Below are 15,743 nucleotides of genomic sequence, written 5' to 3'. Positions count from 1 at the left end.
AATTAAATACACTTTACTACTAAATTAAATACACTTTACTACAAAATTAAATACACTTTACTTACTAAATTAAATAAACTTTACTTACTAAATTAAATACACTTTACCTGCTAAATTAAATAGACTTTACTACTAAATTAAATAGACTTTACTTACTAAATTAAATACACTTTACCTGCTAAATTAAATAGACTTTACTACTAAATTAAATAGACTTTACGACTAAATCAAATACACATTACTACTAAATGAAATAGACCTTAATTACTAAATTAAATAGACTTGACTACTTAATTAAATAGACTTTACTTACTAAATTAAATAGACTTTATTTACTAAATTAAACAGACAGTATATGCATAATATATATATTTTTTTCAAACTGTATGTTTGAATTCAACTTAATGGGGTATTTTTTTTTTAATTATAATGTAGTAAGAAGTAATCTGAGAACTTCTTCTACTGCTGAATATCACTTATTTGTGTGTATTCTACAGGTGATAATTAAACTGGATGAAGTGAGATATTTAAATGAGCAGCACAAACTGTAAAACAAACAAGGCATTTCCCCCAAATCAAATAATGCCCTAGTTTCTTCCACAGCCTCTGAGTGGATATATGTATAATGTGAGACACCTACTTAAATATAGGCCCCCCTCCTCCTCCTTCTCCTCCTCCACCTCCTCCCACTTTTTTCTCTCTCTCTCTCTTTTATCCATTTCTCCACGTGGTACAGGAGTAAAGGCGGGGGGTGAAAGAGGGGCATTGTGCTGTGCAGCAGTGGATCCGGGGGTTCATAGTGAGAGAGGGGAGATGCTCACTCAACTGTGTCCAGCACGCCATTGTCAAAGATTCCCATCTATTCTCTGCCTTTTAAATAGAGCTCCAGTGTAAGATGCTTTTTGGGGTGGGTGGGTGGGAGGGGGGTATTATACGCTTGGTGATAACACACGAAATACATGCATGCATGTGGAATGGCTGTGTGGCCCCACTTGCACACAACTCAGTGCACAGTTGTTGATAATTGGCCCTATGGAAATCAAAGGGGAGAAATATCGCCTGATCACTCATCATACGCACAATAACATCGGATTTATGACCGGTGGAAACCACCTGCGAGTCAATTATTATGGCTATGATTATTATTATTATCCACCTTGCTTAGAATTAGAAAGTAGTCAGAGTACACCTGGGCATCCTAAACACATGCCACCCGATGGATAAGTCACCTGTTACACTCTATTTAGTCGTTATTAAATCTTAATTTGAGCCATGATTGTTTCAGTTCTCTTCTTTAATTAAAACATGGAGCTATCTTTATGGAAACGGCCGATTCTAACGTCCGTTTAAATGTGTTTTTAAGCCATCCAACGGCTTTGACACCTAATTGTCATGTTTTATTGAAAGTTTATAGCTGCTGCGTGAGTGTGTAAAGAAAAATAAAGCTGGGGAGAAAGAGAAAGAGAACCAGGGAGGCTGTGTGTTACACGCCATTGAAATGCAAATATCATTGAAGAACAAGGAGTGGTTCTGTGTGTGTTTGTATGTGTGTGTCTGTGTGTGTGTGTGTGTGTGTTCCCTGTATGTGCATGCAGCGGGGCAGCAGTGGGAGAGGAGGGGCGCAAATTGGACAAGTTTTTTGGGGGAGAAGAGACTTTAGAAAACAGCCACACACACGCACTCACGGCAGCTTCATATGACACGGTGCGGACCTGCGGATTTCCAAACACATATGTGCTATTTCTCGCGTGAAAAGGCGCTCTTTTTACACTTTAAAACATTATTTGAAATTTCCTCTTCCATCCCGGGCTGTGTGGGATGTGCGCGACTTTTCAACTTTAGCTGCTTGGATGGTTTCAGGAGCGCTTCCAAGTGCGCAAAAACGTGCCCGACTGCCATTGAACCGACTGATGCCCCCCTCTCTGTCTGAGTCGCAGTGAATCATGTCACGCCGGAAGCAGAAGCGACCCCAGCATCTAGTTAACGCGGATCCGGGGGGCCCAAGGCTGCTATCTCACGGTGAGTAAACATCTTTTACGAGTGTGCATGCGTTTTTGTCCCGAATTTCTTTAAAAGAGTGCAACCATGCTGCAACTTAAATGGTGCTCATCACTGCATGTGAAATCCAATTCACTCATGAAATCTTTAAGAGAGCAAAAGTTTGTGTTTAGACGTGATTTCTGTGCGCTTTTTATTGCGGTTTTTCTCTCTCTCTCTCTCTCTCTCTCCTCGACTGCGGCCATTTTCACTAGTTTATTTATGCATGGCCACGCTCCAACAAATGCACCTGATTTAACAGACTAAAAAGTTTAAGATCTAAAGTTTGTCAACTAAAGAAACCCCTCCTGCTCGGCCATTCACTGTAATGGGCCCCACTAAATGGAGGCCTTAGGCACTTTGGTTGGGGCCAATAAACGTGTCCCTGTGAAATGAATAGAGCAGGATTAACTAACATACATCTGTGGCCATTTTCATGTGCTGTTCGTCCTCCAGGAAACCAACAGGCTGCTCAGCGCTGACTGCTGGAGGTCTTTGATTAGTATAGAGCACTCTCTTATTTGTTAACAATAAGGTGCATGGGTGGGGGGAAGGGAAGGCAGTGTTTTTGGTAAAGATTAATCTTCCACCCTTCTATTCTCTTCTTCGTCCATGCCTTTCTCTCTTATGCACCCCTCTTCCCCCATTTTCCACCTTCTCAATACTTCCCTCCCCTTCTCTTTATCCCTTTTTCTAGCCCCCAACCCTATTGACTGTATACTCCTACACAGTTGGGGCGGGGGGGTGGGGGTACGGGGGGCTCAGATGGATGAGAAAAAAACATTCAGAGTGGATCGAGAGATTGCTCCCGCACTTGTTCTGTGTTGTAATATCTTCAAGTGCATGCACTTTAAAAGACTCTGCAGGTAAACTTCCACTAAAGAAAGTAATCGCCCCCGCTAGTTATTTTCAGTTTTTTTTCCTGCAGGTTCAGGTTTGTTTATAAGTCACAGGGAAGGAATCTCGCTGAGGTACAGTCTTTCATTCCATCACTATATCACTCCAGGAGGGAATACTTAGTTTGTCTCTCCATTGTTGTTACCCTCCCCCCTTCTTCTGTTTCTTTTTACTCTTTCTCACTCTGTGCTCAAGATTCTGAAAGAATTTGACCCCCGAGCAGGAGAGGTCAGATTAGTTGACCAATCAGAGTGTCTGGACAGTGCCCAGAACCCTTAGCGTGGCCTGCCCCTTGACCTCCACTGTGACGTAAGGGGGGAAGGGTGAATAGGGAGATGAAAGACGTAACTGCTGTAGGGAGGGGGTGGGTTAAGAGGGGTTATGGGTTGTCCTGGTGATGCCCATTGTCCTCTAAAATGTGTTGCCATAGCAGCAAGGTGGTCTGTAAGCTTTTTTGTGTGTGCAAGATGTTTGAGGAGTTTTGCTCCGAAGCACAGATTGAGACAAGACATTACAAAGACTCATAGACTGACGAGTTTTCCTCCACTTGTTTATTTGCTTGTTCAAGGCCATTTCCTTGCAGGCATTTCTTTTGAAGTCGTAATAGGATCTTTTTGTTGTACGCGTACAAATTTGGAACCTGTAAACAAAGACTGGAGTCAACGGAATAAACACACTCTGTAACCGAAGCAGAACATTTTAATTGATTTACAAACCTTGATATCTGTGATATTACCCTGCAGAGATTCACACAATGTGAATTTTTTTTAAAAATCTCTTTTCTCCTGTCAACCCTCAGATGATCACCTGGGCATGAAGTCACCATCCACATCTCTTGGCTCAGAAGTGACCTCATCAGGGTCCTCCTCCTCATCCCCCACCTCTCTACAAGACTGCCAGCCGCCTCTGGCCCCTCGCCCATCCCCTGGTGGGCTCCACGCGCCCTCCTTGCCCAGCGAGAGCTCGCCTCCTCCCCACTGGCCCAGCCACATCGCCCCCTTCACCACCTCCCTCCCGAACACCCACTCCTCCCTCTCCCCAGACTTCCCTCACCCGTCGCTGTCCTCCCAGACTCACTCGCCCCCTCCCCTGGGTCAAACCTCAGGTTCCCACAGCCTGGCCCACCAAGGGAACTCTCACTCCACCATGACCTCCCCGACGATGGGCAGCTCGGCCGCCACCACTACCTCCTCCTCCTCTTCCTCCTCCCTGTCTTCTCAGTATGTGGCGCCTCACCGCGACAGCTCCAGTCCGGGTCACCAGCAGACCTCCGGCTCCCCGGGGCAGCAGGTGTCGCCCACTCTAGCCGTGCTCTTGGAGGAGCTGAGGGTTTTGCAGCAGAGGCAAATCCACCAGATGCAGATAACGGAGGAGATCTGTCGGCACGTTCTGAGGCTCGGAGGTGCCGTCTTCGGCCAAGATAATAACTCACAGGCCAGCGGTGCGGACAGCAACCAGAAGTCCACCGGAGCATCGTCCTCGTCCCCGACACACCCCTCCACCGCCACGCCGGTCACCACAGCCTCCTCGCTCCTGACTGGCCTCCCGTCGTCCCTCTTCCCCCAGCCGTCCGTCTCTAAATCCGGTGCTTCACATGTCAATGGCAGCCGAGCTTCATCCTCCTCTACCTCTTCCTCATCTGTTTCATCCACCATCAGCTCTTCTGTTGCCTCCCTGCACCCGCTGTCCCTGTCACTGGGCTTACCGCCGCGCTACCTCCACGAGAAATCCTCCAACACCTCCTCGTTCGGCCACAGCAACGGCATGAGTTTCTCCACCCCTCCCCTTCCCGCGGCCAGCCATTCCCAGGAGTCCCAGCCCAGCTCCTCCCTGGGCTCCGCAGCCTCCTCATCAGGGCGCCCTCAGCACGTGTGCCGTTTTTGCGGGAAGGTGCTAAGCAGCGATTCGTCGCTCCAGATCCATCTGAGGTCGCACACAGGCGAACGGCCCTACCAGTGTCCCGTCTGCTTGAGCCGCTTCACCACCAGAGGGAACCTCAAAGCCCATTTCCTGCGGCACAGAGAGCAGAACCCGGAGCTGTCCCTCTCCCTGCTGCCGCCGGCGCTGTCCGAGCAGACGCAGAGCGCTCCGGGTGCCATGCAGAGGAGGAGGAAGCGGCGGGCTGACGACGACGAGCCGTTCAACGGAGTGAAAGGAAGCATTCCTGGGATGACGGAGAACATGGCTCTAGGGTTCCTGTCTGCTGCGTCCCCTCGGCCTTCACCTTCCTCTCTACCTCTGCCCCCCTCAGTGGACATGGCGCTGCTGTCCACAGCCCACTCCCTGCTCCAGCTCAACAGAGCCTCGGCTGCAGCTGCTGCCGGCGCGTCCAGCACCGGGCTGCCTCCCTCCTCTTCCTCCTCGTCCTCCTCCTCCTCCATGGGCGGCCAGTTCAAAGGAGCAAAGCAGCAGCGGTTTGATGAAAACACACCTCCTCACTCCTCCCTCCATTCAACCTCCCCGTACTCCCAACTGGCCCACCTACCCAAGATCCTCTTCCCTGGAGGTACCTCCCCTCACCACCTTGCACTTCTTCGGCCCCCTGGCCACCCATCCGCCTCCCACCTCGCTTCGCCTCACCAGCTGCCCTTCCCCTTCCCACCTTTCCCCAAACCGTCAACCTCCTCCCCGTCTTCGTCCTCTCCCGCCTCCTCCACCCAGACCTCAGACACCTCCAAGCTGCAGCGCCTGGTGCAGAAGCTTGAAAAGCATCCACAGGGAGGCGCCTCCTCCAGCTCCTCACTAAGCTCTGCTGAAGCCAACGGGGACACACAAGGACAGGACCTGTCCACCACCTCCAGTGCCTATCGCAGGGAAATGCTCGCTGCTCTCGGCCTGAGCCCAAGTGCCAATGCTATTGGACTAATGACCAGCCAGGGACTCTCAGGTTCTGGCACCACGACTACCACGACGACCCATTCCCTGCCCACCGCCCAGGCCGCTAACCAGTGTGGAGTGTGTCTGCGTGTTCTCAGCTGCCCCAGAGCGCTGCGTTTGCACCAGGCCACACATCTGGGAGAGCGCCCATTCCCTTGTAAGCTGTGCGGCCGTTCCTTCTCCACCAAGGGCAGCCTCAGAGCCCACCTGGCCACCCACCGCGCAAGACCGGCCAACTCCCGTGCCTTGAACTCCTGCCCGTTGTGCCCGCGCAAGTTCACCAATGCCTTGGTCCTTCAGCACCACATCCGCCTGCACCTCGGAGGGCAAATACCGCCTGATGAGGACATGCCTCCTGAAGATGCTGCAGAAACAGAAGCTGCTGTCTTTAACGAGAATAACTCCCCATCTAAAGCCCAGCAGCTCCTTCCTCTGGCCTTAACAACAAACTCCAAGTCTCCAACTCTCAACTCAGGCTCGTCCAAGAAATCCACAGCTGCTGATGCCACATCTGTGAAGACGGAGGAATCAGAGGGCTCCACGCCCAGTGTCAGCCCACCCTTGACCCGTAATCCCCCCTCAGCGGGAGCCGAGGACCCCCTGCGTCTGGGAGACGACGCCCCAGCCGATGTCAGTCCCACCAGCGGCTCCGCGTACTCTGAGGAGGAGACCCACGCTGACCCGGGCAGCACCAGCCCTTTCAAAGCACCCTTAGCTAGCTCTCATTCAGGGGTGGTGAATGGAGACGCAGATGACGCCCCTCTTTCCCTCTGCGTTTCAAAGCCGGGAGTAGAAAACGACACGCCGCACACGGGGGTAAATACTGACGAAGCCTGCACAGACAAACCCGCCGCAAGTCTTGATTCCAACCCCAAACCGCCAGCTGCAAACCCCTCACCTGCACTCACCCCGCCTGCTAGCCCCAAAGCTGCCCCCGAAGCAGAGGCAGCCGGTGGCAGCGCGCCGCAGGAGCCACCGGAGAGCGACGAGGCCCAAAGCAACGACAAGAACGAGGCGGAGCTGGAGCCAGAGCCGGAGAAGGATGCGGCAGTGGAGGAGGGTCACGGCGTGCAAGAGAAGCCCTCAGAGGACCCGGAGGAGCCCTCCGTCCCAGCACCGGCACCCAACACGCAGCCCCCCCGCCCCGATAAACCCTACAGCTGCTCCCAGTGCGGGAAGGCGTACGCCAGCCGGAGCGGACTAAAGGTAATGGTTGAGGATATAGGGGATATTATAGTTAACGAAAACTAACGAAGTAACGAAAACTAGAATTGAAAAAACATTTTCGTTAACTGAAATATGAATAAAAACGATTAAATACTCAAACTGTATTGTGTGGTTACAAAACAATCTAAAACTAACTAAAATTACAGTGAAAATGTCCTTCGTTTTCCTCTTTGTCAACTTTTTTCATACATAATCCAGTGTTTCTATTTCTACACCGCTGAGTGTTTTCCTGCTTTGTGGGCTTCCGGGAGAAGCACGAGTGAAATTACTGTAATGGCACCATATTGACTGTTAAGAGCAACTTCTCAGCTTTCAGAAAACATTGGACGTTTTCTGATAGAGTAATCCGTTCAGTTATTATATTATGGTAATCCGAAGTGCGCTCGAGCAAACATGTTGCCGTCACAACATTTGGTAAACTTTGGATGTGGAAAAAATTATTATGACCTCTGTGAATCTCGCGCCACATAGTCCATTCCAATTAAACTAAAACTAGTAGTTATTTAAGTTTTTTTTTCTTTCAAAATACAGATAACATACAGAAAATATCTGTATTTTAAAAAATATATCCATCAGATAATTATTTTACTTTAATATGACGATAAGAGTTTGGCAATTTATGCTACCAAGCTTTTTACTGTTCTTTTAAATTATTTTTTTTACTTTTAAGTTTAAAGTTAATACATATTATTTTATTTTAATATGACAATACGTGTATGGCAAGTTATGCTGACAAGCTTTTTGCTGTTTTTTTATTATAATTTTTTTTTACTTTTAAGTTTAAAGTTTAAAGTTAATATATTTAAATGTTTTTTTTAAACATTAAATTTTAAAGTTCCATTCCAATTAAACTAAAACTAATACATTTAAAGTTAATACATATTATTTAACTTTAATATGACAATAAGTGTTTGGCAAGTTATGCTGCCAGGCTTTTTAGTGTTTTTTTATGATTTTTTTTACTTTAAAGTTTAAAGTTAATACATTTTGTTTTATTTTAATATGACAATAAGTGTTTGGCAACACAGGCTTTTTACTGTTTTTTTTAGATATATTTTTTTTACTTCTAAGTTTAAAGTTAATACATATTATTTAACTTTAATATGACAATACGTGTTTGGCAACTTATGCTGCCAGGCTTTTTACTGTTTTTTTAAATTATTTTTTAAACTTTAAATTTCAAAGTTTCACTGTGAAAAAAACAGAAAGTTGCCTTAGTTTTACATTCAGTAATATGATGTGTTTTTTGTATTTCTTCCCTAGAATTCACTGCAAGTTTTGCAATTTAAAACATTCAGCAGTTGAATGATCCTGTAAAAAATTATCACAATTTACCCTTTTTGATTTTTTTTTTAACTTTTAATTTTAAAGTTCCATTCCAATTAAACTAAAACTAAGCATTTTCAAAAAATAAAAACTTAACAAAAACTAGCAAACTCACTCTAAAAAATGAATTAAAATTAATGAAAAATCCAAACTATTATATAAGTGTTTGGCAAGTTATGCTACCAGGCTTTTTACTGTTTTTTTAAATGATTTTTTTTACATTTAAGTTTAAAGTTAATACATTTTATTTCATTTTAATATGACAATAAGTGTCTGGCAAGTTATGCTACCAGGCTTTTTACTGTTTTTTTACTTCTTTTTTTTTTTGTAACTTTTTTTTTACATTTAAGTATAAAGTTAATACATATTATTTTATTTTAATATGACAATAAGTGTCTGGCAAGTTATGCTGCCAGGCTTTTTACTGTTTTGTTTTTTTAAAATAATTTTTTTAAACTTAAAATTTTAAAGTTCCATTCCAATTAAACTAAAACTAACACTACAACTAATAAAAACTAAGCTAAAACTAAGCATTTAAAAAAAACTAAACTAAAACTAGTAAACTCACTCTAAAAACATATTAAAACTAACTGAATTTGAAAACAAAAATTTGAAATTAAACGAAATTAAAACTAATGAAAAATCCAAAGCTATTATAACCTTGATGGGGGATCTGCACAATGATTTTTAATGCTCTTTCTGAACTTTTTTAATTAATTCTTCTGTCTGTTCCCGTCAACAGGGACACATGAAAACTCACCCGGGAGCGCCGACCACGACCCCCTCCAAGGCTCAAACCAATGACACTGACATTGCGGAAGATCGCAGCTCACTTTCAGCCAATAAGAACGCGGCGCCGCAGGAGGAGAAGCAGGGATTGGCTAAATCCCCCGAGGAAGGTGACATCACGGATCCTCCACCAATCAGTGTTGTTCCTAGCGAGCCCATGGACACTACTGTGTAGACTTTAGTCTTTATAATAAGGGTCCTGACAAGGGAATGTATTTTTTTTTTTTTTTTTAAATAGAATGAGATTTTTGTTCTCTAGAGTTTATTCATTCTAATTCATGTTTACCTTTTTTTGTATTAGGCGGATAGTTCTAGTTCGTGCCGTAGAAACACTACAAGAGATTTGTGAATGTAGAATCTTAGTATTTTTGTATTTCAAAGACCACAGTGAGGCCTTATTATCTTACACACTTCACAGAATTGTCACAATGAGAATTAATTGTTTGCGCTTTTTTTTGTTTTTTTTGCCGAAACGTTTTTTTCGGCATTTACCGTATAAGCTGATTAGAATAAGAGGGACGATCCAGCAGCATTTTACAGGATGTACTCCAAATACCAAAACGGGCCAGAACTAGTAATGGCCAATGTTTGTAAATATGATCTGCGGTTGCATGTTATGCCTTTAATTGTTACGTTCTTCTTTACTTTTTTTTTTTTTTTTAATGCCATGCTGCTGAAAGCATGTTTCTGATGTGCTGAGTTGCACTGTGAGTTGCACTGTGTCCTGTGCTGCCGAAACATCATCTTAAAGGAATAATTCACCTGCAAAATCATCGTTTGTGCATCAGTTAGTCGCCCCGAGTTACCTTGAATTCTTGGTTTTCTTGCATGCCTCCATGGTGAACAGACAGTCTGAACACTGGGTTAGTTCTTCATTAATCTAAGGAAGTTGGGGTCTTATCATAACATCCATTTACTCACACAACTTGTGCACTTTAATCCAAATCTCTTTTATCTAGTCGTAGGCTCAATACTTCCCAAACATTTGCATTTCTGCTGAAAACTTTCACATTAACAGTTTCAAACCTGTGCAGACAAACTACTTATCTGTGAGTAAATCTTTGTTTAAACACTGCAAATTATTTGTTTCTTATTTTAAGTGTTCAACATGCTTATTTTCTAGATTTAAGAATCTTAATTCAAGACATCTTATCAAGTGAAATTATCTGTCCATGCAGGAAGATCATTTCCCTCAGATTTAGTGTCTTTTAATCTTGTTTTTTGCAGTGTTGTCGTGCAGCAGAAGCGTTTTAAAAGTAAGGTTTTAGTAAAAAAAGCATGTGTTTGGGAAGTACTGAGCATACGATTGGATGAATGAAACTTAAAAAACAGGAAAAAGTCTGGCAGCTGAAGTAGTTATTTAAGTTCTTTTCTTTAAAAATACAGATAACATACAGAAAATATTTGTTTAAAAATATATATATCCATCAGATAATTAATCTTGGTTTTTTTTTTACTTTAATATGACAATAGGTGTTTGGCAACTTATGCTACCAAGTTTTTTTACTGTTTTTCTGAATGATTTATTTTACTTTTAAGTTTAAAGTTAATACATATTATTTTATTTCAATATGAAAAAACATGTTTGGCAACTTTTGCTACCAGGCTTTTTACTGTTTTTTTTACTTTAAAGTTTAAAGTTAATACATATTATTTTATTTCAATATGATAATAAGTGTTTGGCAACATGCTACCAGACTTTTTACTGTTTTTTAAATGATTTTTTAGAACTTAAAATTTTAAAGTTTTACTGTGGAAAAAAACAGAAAGTTGCCTTAGTTTTACATTCAGTAATATGATGTGGGTTTTTTTTGTATTTCTTCCCTAGAATTCACTGCAATTTCTGCAATTTAAAACCATTCAGCAGTTGAATGATACTGTAAAAATAATGATAATTTACCCTTTTTATGGCAAGAAAACCCTGTAAAACAAGAACAGTAACAATACAGAAGATAACTTTTTTTTTTTACAGTGTGCATAAGTTGTGTGAGAGTTTGAAACAAACATTTTGATACAGTTTGTCTGCCCCCATTTACTTCAATAACTCAAGGATCTTTTTAAATGTCTGTATTCTCCGTTCACCATAGAGGTGTATGAGGAAAACAAGGATTCAAAATAGCAACACGGGGCGAGTTGTTGCTCTACAAATGTTCACTTTGCAGCCGACATTTCCCTTTAAACAAACTAGTTAGTTTGATGATAACCTGGTGATAATAACGATGGCGACGATTGTGTTTTCAGTTTATACGTTAGTGAACAGTCCTCGTACTTATAGCTGTAAAAAATGACCTTATTATCATACTGATGATTGTAAATGTTCCTTGAGAGTCAAACAAGGATGAGTCCGTTATAACTCCCTCCTCCTCCTCCCTGTTTCTCCTCTCTCCTCCTTCTCTCAGAGCACTTGAGAGTTTTCTGCTCCTGCAGAAATTGTCTGCACTCACTTGCATTCCAGCTTCGCCCAGTTTAGTATTTGTATTCTTTGTAAACCCACTTTTTTTTTTTGTTCTCTCTCTGTTGTAGCAAAGACAAAATGTGTTCCCATGTTCCCATAAATAAAAACAATGAAGAGGAGACGTGTTTGTTGCTCTTCGTCTGTAGTATATATCTGTAGAATATATATATATATATATATATATATATATATATATATATATATTTGTTTGAACTTGTGCAGCAGGAGTGGTTTAAAAAAAAGGTTTTAGTAAAGATGCACGTGTTTGGGAAGTACTGAACATATGACTGGATACATGAAACTTAACCTGCAATGTAAAAACACAAGAAAACGGTAAAAAAACATTAAAAAGTAAAAAAAAAAAAAACCTGTAAAGGTTAATAAATGTATACAGTATATATCTGTACAATAACTTAAGTCTAACTTCAAATTACACTAAACAACTGTAATAATAATAATAAAATTCAGATAATATACAGTAAATATCTGTATATATATCTATACAAAGTCGCCCATACAGTTGGAATAACTCTATTTTCAGCCACAATCCTCTATTAACTTAACCTGCACTGTAAAAACACAAAAAACTTTAAAGAAATAAATAATAATATTAAAAAGTAAAATAAATAAAAAATAAAAAAGTCACTTAAACACAGTATTCTGTAAGTCATTTTTTTTAACATTCAATTTAAAGTTTTACTGTAAGAAAACTTTGATGAAATGTGCTTTAATTTTCCATTCAGCGTGATGAATATGATTCATTACGGATTCTGTCTGTTTGACTCTTGCGTGTCGGTCAGTTTGCTCCTGTTTGTTGCAGCTCTGTGTGTGTCTGGCTCTTTGTCTGGGACGCTGCCTCCTAATTCTGCCTTTTTTTTTTTCTGCCCTCCATGTCTTTTAATATGTTTCAGTTCCCCACCACTGTGTGTGTGTGTGTGTGTGTGTGTGTGTGTGTGTGAAAAGGATAATCAGAGCCTGTATGAGTGTGATTGAGGGTGCAGCTGTAGGGTTTCTCCCCCTCCTCTCTGTGTCATACGCTCTTTCATACGCACCCTCTTTCATTTTCTCTTTCATTTCTCTGCCTCACTCTTTCTGCTCACCCTCTCACCCCTGTACCCCCCCCCCCCCTCTCCCCCCCCACCCATGTAATGAGCTGACACACAGGAAGCTCTAATCCTCACACAAAGCCGCCCCTCTTCCCCCCAGAGTGACTGGGAGCGGGACAGGGGGCAACAGGGACCAACCTGGCCCAGCTGTCCCCAAAATGGCCGCCTTTAATCCCCTCCAGTTTTCTCTCCTGCGGGGGCTCCCCTAAACCATGACAACCGGTAACCAGGGGGAAGAATGGCCGGGGCAGCGAGCGGGACAAAAGGAGTGAAAGGAGCCATGTGTGAGAAGTTTGTCCACATGCGTTCGTGGGCGACAAGAGACGTGTCTCAATCAAAAAAAAAGAAAAAGAAAAAAAAAGAAGAGGGAGAGAAGGAAAGTCATTTTAATAGTTTGGAAGAAGGAGAAGGAGAAGGAGGGGAGGTGGAGGTGGAGGTGGAGTCTACAGGTGTGATGGAGATCACATGATCAATAACTCATCAATAAGTAACAATCACTTCTGGAGACGTCAATTGTCTTTGTTTGGACTCGTAACAGCAGGAGTGTTTTAAAAAAAAGTACTGAGCATTTGACTGGATACATGAAAGTTAACATGCACTGTAAAAAACACACACAAAAAAACCAGAAAAAAAACTAAAAAAAAAAAAAACTTTAAAAAGTCACTTAAACACTTATCGTCAAATAACAAATAGATTTATACAGTATATGTCTGTAGAATAACTTCAAATAACACTAAACTGTAATAAAAAAATAAATACAGATATTATACAGTAAATATCTGTACTATACACACACACACACACACACACAGTGACCCATAAAGTTGGAATCCTCTATTAATTGTGGTTTCATTTTCATTGTGACATGTTTGATGAAAAAGATTGATTAATAAATATTCCATTCTATTTTATTCTATTGTCACAATGAAAAAAAATCACATTATATATATATATATATATGTGTGTGTGTGTGTGTGTAGAATAACTCAAGTTTTTAAACTTTAATGTGACTGTAAGAAACTTTTCCTGCCATTTTTTAACACTCAATTTAAAGTTTTTGGGAAGTACTGAGCATACGACTGATAAATGAAACTTTAAAAAAAAGTTTTAAAAAACCCAGTAAAAAGTCTGGCAGCAAAAGCTTTTATTAAAGTTGTTTTATTTCCCAAAATACAGATAATATACAGTGAATATCTGTATTTAAAAAAAGTTGTATTATTGTTTTTTTTGTTTTTTTTTTACTTCAATATGATGGTTGGATGTTTTTGGCCACTTTGGCTTTTTAATGATACAAAAATTTTAACTTTAACTGTAAAAAAAAAATCCCCCAGAAAGTTAAAAAACAGTTAAAAGTTAAAAAAAAATAAAGGTAAAATGACAGGGGAGGTGGAGGTGAAAGCAGAAGTCCACAGGTGTGATGGAGATCACATGCAACACATCGATCAATAAACATTAATCACTTCTGGACACGTCAATCATCTTCAGAGGGGAGGATTGGTTTCTGAGGATTTAAAGGTTATTTAATATATTTAACTACAAATTAAAGAAGTATCAGCTTCATCATGAAGACAAAGAAGCTGTTTCCTCCCTCTGACACCTGATTGGAGGATTTTTATCATTAAAGCTGCTATTTAACTAGAATCACACCGTTAATTAATAATTACTGTTTTAATGATTTGCTTATTGGGGAGTTTTCTTAACTTGTTTATAAACTAAAAACCTATAAAGAAGTGTTAAATACCCTTTAGAACATCCTAATGCAGTGATACCAAACATATATTTACACTGAAAAAAAAAAAATCTAACAGGAATTTACTGAATCATTTTACAGCGTTTTTCTTTTGATATTTTTTCTTCATTAAGGGCAAATGACATAATAAGTAAATAACTTATTTACTTAAATGAATTGAATGGATTTAAAATAAAGAGAACTAGTTTAAAATGATGATAAATATCACCAAAATCTCTTAAAAATAATTAGAAATACCTTAAAATAATGGCTTAGTGTCTTAAAAATAATGAGAAACAGTTAAAAAAAAAACATTTTCAAAATAATGACGTAGTACCTATAAATAATGAGAAACCTTCTTTAAACATTATAATTATTTGACCACGTTTGAGAAAGATTCTCATTATTTTGGATCCAGGATTCAGTATCTTTTAACATTTTTTTAGTTGTTTTTTAAGGCTAGTGTTACAAGTTAGAATATATATCCATACAATATCTAAAAAATAATGAGAAATATTTCAAAAACAATAGCTCAGTGTCTTAAAATAATGAGAAATATATTTTAAAAAATAATTAGAAATATATCAAAATAATGAGACATGTTTCAAAAACATGAGAAATATATAAAAAAATAATGAGAAATATTTAAAAAACAATAGCTCAGTATCTTAAATAAAGAAAAATATATCAAAATAATGAGAAATATATCAAAATAATGAGAAATATATCAAAAACAATAGCTCAGTATCTTCAAATAATGAGAAATATCTTAAAATAATTAAAAATATATCAAAAACAATAGCTCAGTATCTTAAAATAAAGATAAATATATCAAAAACAATATCTCAATATCTTATAATAATGAGTATAGCTGCTTCGACTACATTATAATGTGATATAAATAAACTGTTATTTAATCAACATGTTCAGTAGAACAAACAAAAGCTTTCTAGTGTGTTAAATGTGTTAAATGTTGTGTGATTTGCATATTTAACATCAATCAGATAATTAACAACAAGTTGTTTATTGTGATTAATTCTGATTAAAGTCACTTTGTTGATTACAGCTGCCTTTCAAGTAGAATAAGACTTTTAATTATGAGCTTATTAAAGAGTTTCTGTTTGTTTTGGAAGCAAAATCAGTAAAAAAGGTGTTAAATACTTTCAGTCAGTTCTAACTGAAACCACTCCAGTAATAAATGGTGTTAATGTGTAACTGTATGCAGATTTAAGTGATATTTCATGTGTTTTTCAATCATTTAGAGGGTTAGTTGAAGCTGCTGTAGAAAATGAATTATACT

The 15,743-nt window shown here is 40.1% G+C and overlaps 1 protein-coding gene across 1 annotated transcript in view; it reads left to right on the top strand.

Annotated features, from left to right (window-relative positions):
- The first annotated feature begins 1,657 nt into the window (after positions 1–1,657).
- Positions 1,658–15,743, top strand: part of LOC131989470 (uncharacterized) — a 299,290-nt gene continuing 285,204 nt past the window's right edge. Inside the window, exons 1-2 of the mRNA XM_059354702.1 lie at positions 1,658–2,019; positions 3,734–7,017. Of these exons, the coding sequence (XP_059210685.1) occupies positions 1,944–2,019; positions 3,734–7,017 (3,360 nt within the window). The 5' untranslated portion in view covers positions 1,658–1,943. The remainder of the gene's footprint in view (positions 2,020–3,733; positions 7,018–15,743) is intronic.

This window comes from Centropristis striata, chromosome 17 (genome assembly GCF_030273125.1).
Source record: "Centropristis striata isolate RG_2023a ecotype Rhode Island chromosome 17, C.striata_1.0, whole genome shotgun sequence".
Taxonomy (NCBI): Eukaryota; Metazoa; Chordata; class Actinopteri; order Perciformes; family Serranidae; genus Centropristis; species Centropristis striata.
This window is presented reverse-complemented; position numbering and strand designations above follow the sequence as displayed.